This window comes from Mauremys mutica, chromosome 18 (assembly GCF_020497125.1).
Source record: "Mauremys mutica isolate MM-2020 ecotype Southern chromosome 18, ASM2049712v1, whole genome shotgun sequence".
NCBI lineage: Eukaryota > Metazoa > Chordata > Testudines > Geoemydidae > Mauremys > Mauremys mutica.
The window spans coordinates 6446089-6456594 of record NC_059089.1 but is presented as its reverse complement, the minus strand read 5'-3'; the positions used below and the strand labels follow the sequence as shown (position 1 = coordinate 6456594).

Here is a 10506-nt window from a genome sequence, read left to right as displayed (position 1 = left end):
AGCGCATCTGCCATGGTGTCTGCTTCAATGGATGATAAGGGCACTACCTCGGGTTAGCAGGTAGTGAAATCTACCACCACCCAAATGTATTTCTTCCCCGACTGCGTCATCTTGCTGAGAGGTCCCACTATGTCCATAGCCACCTTCTGGAAAGGCTCCTCTATGATGGGAAACGGTCTCAAAGCCGCTTTCCCCTTGTCCTGGGCCTTCCCCACCCTCTCTCTCACCTGCTGGGTCTGAAGCTGCAGCCTCCCTGAGTCTTGCTCCTGGGCACTCTCTCCCCACTGGGGTAGGGTCCTGAGCCTCTGGTAAGGTACCCGTCCCAGGGTTAGGGTGCAGTGCCCCTCACCAGTGCTGGCTACGGGTCACGACCAGGCTGTTCTGGGGGGTGCTTGCCCAGTCCTCTAGGTCCCCCTCCATCAACACTTGGGTGGGCAAATGGTGGTGCACCCCCACATCCTTGGGGCCCTCCTTGCCCCCATTTCAGATGTACCCTCACCATGGGCACTTTGAATGGGGTCCCGCCCACCCCCATCAGGGTCAGGTAGGTGTTGGGCATCACCTCCGCACCCATATCCCAGTATCCATTGACCTTCCTCCCATCCACCTCCAGGGGAACAAGGCACTTGCTCTACAGGGACTGCCCTGCCCCAACCCTGTAAACCGAGAACCTTGAGTCCAGAGCATCCAGCCCCCCGGAGGAGCTGGTCTGGGAAACTCCTCCCTCCTGAGCCATTGGAAAGCTGTCAGCCCCCCTTGCCTGGGAAGTGTGCCCCTCCTCCCTACCCAGTTAACCCTGTGTGGGTTGGGTCTGCTCAGTCTGTCCTTGAGCTTGGGGCACTGGGTCCGTATGTGGCCTCTTTGGCGAAGGTAATAGCAGCTCATGTCCCGCTGGTCTCGTCGAGCGGGTCGGTTGGTCCTGACGCTGGATGTTCCCCATTGGAGGGTATTCTTCACATTCCCCCTTTGGGGAATCCAAGGGTGACACTCTCTCTGCATCACAGTGGACCTATTCCTTTGGGACTCCTGTCCCCGGTCCACAAAGTCATCGGCCAGCTGCCCTGCACACTGCAGGTCCTCTGGCCTTTTGTCCCCCAACCGCATCATCAGGTCCGTTGGGCAGTGTTCATAGAGTTGCTCCAGTACAATCAGTTTAACCATGTCCTCCTCAGTCTAGGCCCCATCCGCCCACTTGTGAACGTATCCCTGCATGCAGAAGATCAGTTCCAGATGTGTGACCTCAGGGACTTTACGCAGGCTCCGGAACTTTTCCGGTATGCCTCGGGATTCTTCCCAAACTCACGTAGCAGGGCCTTTTTGAACAGTTCATAGTCTCCTGCCTCCACCCCTTCCATTCGGCTGTATAGCCCCACGGCTTTGGGGTCCAGTAAGGGGGTGAGAAATCAGAGCCTGTCTGCATGGTCAACCCTGTCCAACTCACAGGCCTTCTCAAAGGCAATCAGGAATTCATCTATGTCCTATCCTTCCTTATGCTGGGACAGGATGCACTTATCAAAGTTCCATGCAGTCCTGGGTCCCCCCTCACTCACCGCAGCAGGGGGCTTGCTGCTCCTCAGACTTTGTCCAGTTTCCCAGGCAAAAGGTGTCACCAGGCCCCAACCCCCCTCCTGGGCTCAGGTTACATGCTCAGGTATCCTCACTCTGGTATCCCATCACTAATGCAGACAGTCTCAATAAAACTCCCACGCAACATTCCCAGGTCAATCTGCCCCACTCCCTACTCCGTCACAGGTCGGTCCTGTTCTGAGCAGGGGGTTGGTCTACATGACCTCCTGAGGTCTCTTCCAACCTCAATCTTCTGTGAAATGCAGCAATCTTCTCAGAAGACGCTGATGTAGCCAAAAGAACAAATGGTTCTAGTGAATCTTGACCCATTTTTTGATTAGGAAGCTATGGTAGGTGGGAACAAAGCACCTCAGCTCTTGCTTACATAGGACTTTAGGCCTAGATGCCATACTACCTATTCTGTACTATTTGATGGTATGTCTATGCAGTAATGCAAGTTACGCAGTGGAGACCAAGGTCTGATCTTAGTGTGTCAAACTCCACGTTGTTTCCAAATGGTAACATGGAGGGCGGGGGAAGTGTTGAGTGAGGTTTTATGATGTGCGAGTCTATCAGCAGCAAGTAACAAGTGGATAATGGCTCCAGAATGGCCGCTGTTCTGCTTGGAAAATTTGCCTTTTAAATTGACACTACAAAAATATAGTGCTACCATGTAGCTTAACAAATGGATCTACAGCAATTTACAAAAGACATAATCCACAAGCAGCCTAGGGTGGCTTTGGCTCCAAGAAATAGCTGCTGCTACCAGCCATGAGTTGGCTGATTGTGTTTATCAGCCATCCAAAAAATCAAGTGGATTGCCACCTCCTGAAATACAAAACCAAAGCTCGAGTAAACGTGCTTCTGCAGAAGCTTCTGTACTAACACAAACGGCTACGCCATGCTTCGTTTAATCCAAAGGCTGCATACTGGAGGTGCTAGCTATAAACCTTCAGAAACAAATTTTCAAAGAGAAAGCCAAGTCCACAGATTAACTGCTTCTGACAGGCATAATCCTGTATGTTCCGCACTGGTAGCTGGGGCATTTCCTAGGTGCATACTCAGAGAACTGGGGGAAGAGGGATTTAATTCAGTCACAGGCTAGCGAGTGTCTTCTGGATCAACATGGGCCACTGCACCTTGTTAGAGTGGAACAATCCTGTCGGCAATACAGCTTCTCGGTGGGGGTTCCCCAGCTGGCCTCCCAACACAAGCTCCTGGCACACTAGACTTCAGAGATGAAGGGCTACTCCTGAGGCTGAATTCGCCATAGTATCATGAATGCTTAGAAGGTGCTCAGCATTGATCCTCATCTTCCCCGTGAGAGAGAACGAGCATCCACTCCCTACAGGGGGAGAACCGAGACTCCAATTAATGCAGCAGAGACAAGAACTGAACCCCAATCTCAGATCCCAGTCCAGTCCATTAACCACAAGGCCAGCTTTCCTCAAAGCTGCTTCAAAGGTGTGTGTGTGTGCATGAGAGAGAGAGCGTGTGTGTGTGTGTGTGTGTGGTAGCGGGGGGTGTCTCTATAGGCCCGTTTCTCTTTAGAGGAATGTTTAGGAAAGCAATGACTACCATTATTGTTCTTTGTTCCAGCCATTCCCGTGCTGACTGTTTTGGGCTGAGAAATCCAAGCCCTCAGGAACATACAAGGGACCATGTCAGTCAAATTTCGGCCAATGTTTGGGTTTGGGAAAATCTCAAAAATGCTGCCCCCCCCCAAAATTAAAATAAAATAAAATTTGATGGATCCCAGTAGAAAGTTTTGATGAGATTTACAGAGATGGTGCAGCTTTGTACTAGCTGGAAAGTGAAACCATCTAGGAAGTAACTATAAACAGGAACAAAACCAATGACTATTACTGGCAGCCCAGGTGACACAAATGTAATACTTGAATAAACCATAGAAGGGGAGAAGAATTCAGATTATTTAAAGTTTTCAACTTGAACAATCTTCTGGTGTTTACTAAACACACAAGGAATTTTTTTTTAAGCTACGGTTTGTTCCTGACAGGATCCCTTTAAGGAAACAGCTGCTAAGTCATCAGGAAGGTTTGAGAGCACTCGCCTCTTGTGAAACTGTCCTGGAAGGCGATGCAGTCTCCTGAGTTCAAGCAAGTGTTTGCAATGGTTAAGCTGTGTACATAAGAAAGGTGCAGAGGCAGTTGTGTACAATAGAGAGCTTTATAGTCAGAATGGAGTGCACTAGGTTTTCCAATGCAAAATGGAACATGATCCAAAATCTTTACAGAGCAGAAGCACTTTCAAAAACACTTGGCCAGCTGTAGCACAAATGTCTTGTTTCCTTTTTGGAGCAGAGGCTGCAAACTGGTTTGCAATCTGGTATTCCTCCCTAGTGTGTGAAGTTTGAAATGTTCCATGCAAATTCTCTAAAGGGTCACATGAAACAAAATACTTTGACCAGGCAACTGCTAATGGAAAACGTACCTGAAATGGTACTCCGCTCATGCAGCAAGACCCCAGTTTGTTGTATATAGAAAGTTACAAGTGCATTTCTCAGGAAAAAAATGGAGCAACAGTCTATAGTTCAAGGCAACTCTGAAGTGAGGATGGATCCAAAGCAGTATCCCACTGACTGGGGAAGTGGAAGGAAACCCGAGTTTGGATTTCATCTAGTTTCCTTCAGACAGTCCACCTTTCACAACTAAAAAGATAAAAACAACCCACACGAATATGGGCTATTTAATAAATGCACAAAAATGTGAATGGGCTTCCTAGGGCTGAGCCTCAGAGGGAATACAGCACACTGGGTTCTGAGTATTAACAAGTATCGGGGGGTGGCCGTGTTAGTCGGTATCCACAAGAACGAGGAGTCCGGTGGCACCTTAAAGACTAACAGATTTATTTGGGCAAAAGCTTTCGTGGGTAAAAAACCCACTTCTTCAAATGCAACTGAACAAGTGGGTTTTTTACCCACGAAAGCTTATGCCCAAATAAATCTGTCAGTCTTTAAGGTGCCACCGGACTCCTCGTTGTTTTTGAGTATTAACAGACCCTTTAAAGATGGGGGGGGGGGCACTCACCAAGACAGTGGAAGGCATGAATGGCAGGGCAAAGGTGTCAATAACCATCCATGACCTATGCCGCTGAACATGCACTGATACATGGTTCTTTGATATCAGAGCCAAAATTAAAAGGCTTTCAAAGCTCCTGTGACAAGAGGAGGTTCTGCACTCTACTCTGGGGCAGGACGTGCCCCGCACTAAGTGCTAGGCGACCTGGCTTTCAGTGTCTGCAGACCTTGAGGGACACTCTCCCCAGCCCGAGTGGTGCAGAGGCAGCCTTTGTTTTACAGCATGCCCTGAGAAGCGAAGGCCTCGCCATGCTAATGCATTTCTGTAAACCCTCCTGAAATTCTGGTATCTCCATTTCCATCCAGCAGTCATGTCCCTGAGAGGTGCTGGAGGGCTGAATTGCTAGTGTATTCAAATTCAAGGCCAGGGTGCCAGGGAGTGTTTAAGGGAAAGTGTCAATTTAGTTTCTTTTCTCAAAGATAACTTTGCATTGTCTTCCCAACTGCACAGCGGCTTACATGTAGTGCCAGAGACAAGGGGGCCGTGGGAATCAATGAGGCTACATGGATTCCAAAAGAGCACCACAGGGTTAATTATGCTGCTGTGCAGAAATATCCCCAAATTACACTCACTCTTATTTCAGGCCCTGCAGCTGCTTCATTAAGAGCCATACAAGATGATATTTTGCTAATTTAAAAGCTTGTCGATTGCCTTATGGGGCAAAGGCCAATAACACCTTTCTCATTAAAAAAATAGGAAGGATAAAAAGTTAAAGACTTGATTATTCACAAGGTGACAGCACGATGCATTCAGGTGGCATGTTTTGCTGCATTCATTTATTTATCAAAACAGGAATTTCAGGGGTGCAGCAGTGGAATATGGTGGGGATGGGAGCAGGTCCACTCACCTTTCCATCCCCACACCATGCCAACTACCAGATTGGAACTCTCTGAAGAAAGGAAAGAGGGCTAGACATTGGTAGGGGGAAATGATAACTCATTGCCACGATACCATACCATGATCTTTAACCTTCAAACCTTCCTCAAGTATCCCACGGCTGTGTTTTCCTTCCACACGACTGCACCAGAACAGCATACACAGATGTAAAGCTTTTTTGTTCCACCATCTCTGTTTCGACAGTACTTATGGCAGACAGCCAAAGCTTTACACATCTGTACCCGTCCTGGCGTGGCTCGTATGGAGAGTTGGTGGCAGCCACCAACCAATGGAGTCCGCTGATTGTACCCACTGCAGGCCTAGAGCTCCTCATAGTCCCCGCCCCCTTGCTGCTTGCTGGCGCTGGCTCCTCCTCCCAGAAAGGCCTCCAGTTCATCTATCTCATTGTTTTTCTCCTTGATTCTTTTTTTCTTTTTCTTCTTCTCATCTTTGCTCTCCTCCTTCTCCCTGCACTTCTTGTGTTTGCTTTTCTTCTTTATAGACTTCTCTTCTTCCTGCAAGATGCGAAGGCAATTAAGAAGGGTTACTGGTACCATTAGAAAAAACCTATCATGCATCATCCTGAAAATGGGACCCTCGGGAGGAAGCCTATCTATCATGGGAATTTTATATGGAAGGAATAAAGTCCAATGTCTAGGAGGGACAGGGTTAGTGATGTCGGAACAGTCTGCTATTATATACTGGGAGCATGTGAAGCAATGTTCGGTTTACACTAGCCGTCCTGTCAGATAAGGATGGCTAGTCAGAATGCCAGCAAGTTGAGAGAGAGAGAAGGTGGGTGTGGCAATATCTTTTATTAGACCAATTTCCATTGGTGAGAGAGAAGCTTTTGAGCTACACAGAGCTGGGAAAGTTTAGAACTGATGCACCTCATTGAAGAACAAATCTGCTGATGATCTCTGGTTAGCTCTTAACACTTATTCTTTCTTGGACACTGCTGAATTGAGAGAGAATTCTGTTGCCAGATAGCACATATGCTGTCTGTTCTATAGGCATGCTCTGTACAATCAAATCCTGTGTATTACAGCTCTGATTTTAACTTTTAAACTTAAGTCTTACAAGTTTCCTTGTAAGTTGGAAAGTGGCTAACAGCCTGGAGACTTGGGGACTGCAGACCCCCTTGCCTCTCCGGGGTTGGAATATGGAAGAGAAACCAGTCGCTAACAGAGCCAGCCACACTTCCCTGTAGCACGCCAGCCCCCCTCTGGCTGACTGGCAGAGAACATGCTGATGGAGTCTACCCCGGGGAATGACGCTGTACCTCTTTGCTCTTCTTCTTCTTCTTCTTCTCCTTGGAAGGATGTTTTGCTTTATCTGTTCAAACAAAAAACCCAAAAAGTTGTTTTCTCTACAAAAATTAAATGGCTAATGATGCATTTTCCACAAAAAAGCTCTGCTCCTAAGGAGGATACTGTATACAGTGCATTAGAGCTGAATGGAGGGGAGATCCTGATTCACACCACCAAACTGCATGGCCTCTTCCATCATTATCAGTAATCTATCAGACCCAACACAACAGGGCAGCGTCGGTTATGGGAAATCAAACAGTTAAAAGCAAGGCAAAATTACATGTGAGTTATTGATAGAGCTTGAATAGGGTTTGACATCTTAGTCATAATTTTAGAACTAATCAATGTCAAATCCCTTCTCCCCCTCTTACAGCTTCCCCCACCCCTCCAATCATGAAGAGTCTTTAACGTCCCATAATTCCAGGTTACTTCCCAGGCAGATCAATAGGAAACAGTCACGTGGTCATGCCAATCCATCCACAGAACCCTCTCTGCATAAGCTACGGTTGGCTCTTGGGATGGGGAGGACCCACAATAATAGACTCGGATTCATAGATTCTGAAGCATGCAAAACTGGACAGGAAATCTCAAGAAAAGGCTCTCAAGAAGCACCCCTACTTCTAGCAGGGCAGGAAAAAGCCCAGTAGTCTCTCCCAAGGCATCAGCAAGTGCTCCCCCAGCTGAGGTTAGTCAGGGCAGGCATGGGAGAAAGTGAAAGAAAGTTAGTTATGCTTCTGCAAAGCTCATTAAATGCTCACACTGGGCGGTGGGTGAAGTTGGGGGTGTTTTACTTAATGCAAAATTGATTTGCTTAACGTTGGACCTATTCAGTGCAGTGAAAAACCCAGCAGGACAATCACAGTCAGGAGTGGCTCAGTGACCTGCTTTTACCTTCATCACTGCTCTCTTTGGGGCCTGTTTCTTCCAAACCCAAGCCAAAGAGATCAGAGTCATTTTTCAGCTTGAAGGAGTGGATTGTAGGCTTCATGGGCTGTGGAGGCTTTGCTAACGAGGTGTCTTCATCGGAGATGTCAGAGGGGTCTTCCCGGACTGGGAATTCACCCTAGAGAATGAAAGTAGACACATCATGGACCCAATCTCAGCTACCAAGGAGTCTAAACTGATCGCTCAAGCAAAAGCCCCATCTCCTCTCTACTTAGGATACATTTCTGCTCTCTAAAGGGGAGCTGGGGGGGTGGTAGAACTGAGCTATTTTCAAGAAGCTGTCACAGTTTTATACTATTTTATGCCACGATGGAAGTGCCTAGACAGCACTGGAACTGTAGCTCTGGTGTGAAATGCCCTATGGTGCTTAACATTTGTACTCCAAAGGCCAGCCTCTTGGTGCTGTGGGGTTAAACATGAGCCCCAGATGCATCAGGCTTCCCAACTGCACTAACAGGCACTGCCATCCTGGAAAACCTTCAAATACAATGAACTCAAACCCATATTGTGCCCTGGCAGAGTCACATGCCATCCTGGGGTCAAAAGGAAGTACGCACCCAGGGGAATCACTTCATGGGGCTGGAGCAAACCCCTCTGTTCAAGGAAAGAGGGAGCTGCATCTCCCATGATACAGAGGCCGAAAGCTGGGAAATTGCAGGGGCCAGGTAAAGCCTCAGAAGGCTCCTCTCACCCTGCAAGAGGGGAAAAGGAGACAGCTGTGCCCCAATCCTGGAGCACAGACACCTCACCATCTTTGCCACTTGACACTTAAGGAGTTAACTTTGTTCCTGTACAATATTCTTAGCACTAGTCCAAACGTGATCTGCCTCTTTTGCTGAGCTGCCTTTCCGGCTCTGTATGCAGCCCTCCCCCTGTTAGTGGAGGGGGCACAGCTTCTTTCACTGCTCAACCTGGCCAAAACATTGTGCACTGAAGAAGAGTTTTTCTGTGGAGGAATATCTCCCTGACGCTGCTACAACGCAGCACTTCTCAGCAAATCCTGCTGTCTAATCAGGCACAAGGAGTCATAACCTTGCTCAGAAAGCCACTGTTTTTACAGTGAAATGCTTGGAACGGCGAGCATTGGCCATGCTAAGAGAACGGAATGTTACTGAATGAGGCCAGTATGATACATGGCCATGGTCATGGACAAACTAGGACAGTGACTCTCCCCATACAACCATGGGGCAAGGTGAACACACCAAACCAACTCTACAGGAGCCCTCTACAGTTACTGGCTCAGTATACAGTGCTTTGTCTGCAAGCATAGGGGCTTCTTTACACAGTCAATCATGGCTAGTTGTTTCTGTACAGATGGGCCTAGTGGTTCTAACTGTGGACTAAGGCAGGAACATCCAGAATTTGCTCAGGTAAAGGCCACAACAGCGAACAGTAGGATCTCAAATAATTCACTGAATTCCCTCATCTTTAATATGGAGGAAGGCCTGGAGGAGATGCCAGGTCCTCTCTGATCTAGGCAGCCTTTTGCAGGTTGTGTCTATGCTAAAGCTGAGCAGCTGCAGCCTATCTTGTCAATGTTGTGGATATGCTATGGATACCCCAACTTCAGCTGTATGTTGGACTGCCCCTCTATAATGGCATTTGGGGCTTCAATAGGCTTTGACAAGCAAAGGAAAGTTTCAACACAACTTCACCCTGGCTTTTCAATTCTTGGGTTGAAAACAGGGAACTGTGCATACACATTCACTCTCCCTCCCTCCGCTTTCCCCATTCTCTCCCTGCCAAGCTTTAGTACACTAAGCTCCAGATGAAAAATCCTCAGCATTTGGGTTTCATACGTTCCATGCGGCTGCTTGAGCTCAGAGGTTATCTGCAGTTACTGAGAATAATCTGTATTAGGGCTGTCGATTAATCACAGTTAACTCTCACGATTTACCCCAAAAAATTAACTGCAATTAAAAAAATTAATCACAATTAATCACACTGTTAAACAATAGAATACCAATTTAAATTTATTAAAATTTTGGATTTTTTCTACATTTTCAAATTTATTGATTTATTGTACACTGCTCACTTTATATTATAATTTTTATTACAAATATTTGCACCGTAAAAATAATAAAAACAGTATTTTTCAATTCACCTCATAAAAGAACTGTAGTGCAATCTCTATCGTGAAGGTGTAACTTACAAATGTAGATTTTTTTTTGTTACATAAACTGCACTCAAAAACAATGTAAAACTTTAGAGTCTACAAGTCCACTCAGTCCTACTTCTTGTTCATCCAATTGCTAGGACAAACAAGTTTGTTTGCATTTACAGTAGATACTGCGGACTGCTTCTTATTTACAATGTCACCCGAGAGTGAGAACAGGCATTTGCATGGCATTTTTGTAGCCGGCGTTGCAAGGTATTTATGTGCCAGATGTGCTAAACATTCATATGCCCCTTCATGCTTCGGCCACCATTCCAGAGGACATGCTTCCATGCTGATGATGCTTGTTAAAAAAATAATGCATTAATTAAATTTGTGACTGAACTCCTTGGGGGAGAATTGTATGACTCCTGTTCTGTTTGACCCGCATTCCGCCATATACTTCATATTATATCAGTCTCGGATGATGACCCAGCACATGTTTGTTTTAAGAACACTTTCACAGCAGATTTGACAAAATGCAAAGAAGGTACTAATGTGAGATTTCTAAGGCTAGATACAGCACTAAACCCAAAGTTTAAGAATCTAAACTGCT

General features: G+C 46.7%; 1 protein-coding gene across 2 annotated transcripts in view; it reads right to left on the bottom strand.

Moving 5' to 3' along the window:
- Positions 1–5425: 5425 nt before the first annotated feature.
- The window catches only part of RABL6 (RAB, member RAS oncogene family like 6), a 108199-nt gene continuing 103118 nt past the window's right edge, over positions 5426–10506 (bottom strand). For both annotated transcript variants that reach the window (XM_044992617.1, XM_044992618.1), the window contains 3 exons: positions 7742–7913; positions 6823–6875; positions 5426–6055 (listed from right to left, as the gene is read on the bottom strand). In XM_044992617.1, the coding sequence (XP_044848552.1) occupies positions 5861–6055; positions 6823–6875; positions 7742–7913 (420 nt within the window). In that variant the 3' untranslated portion in view covers positions 5426–5860. The remainder of the gene's footprint in view (positions 6056–6822; positions 6876–7741; positions 7914–10506) is intronic.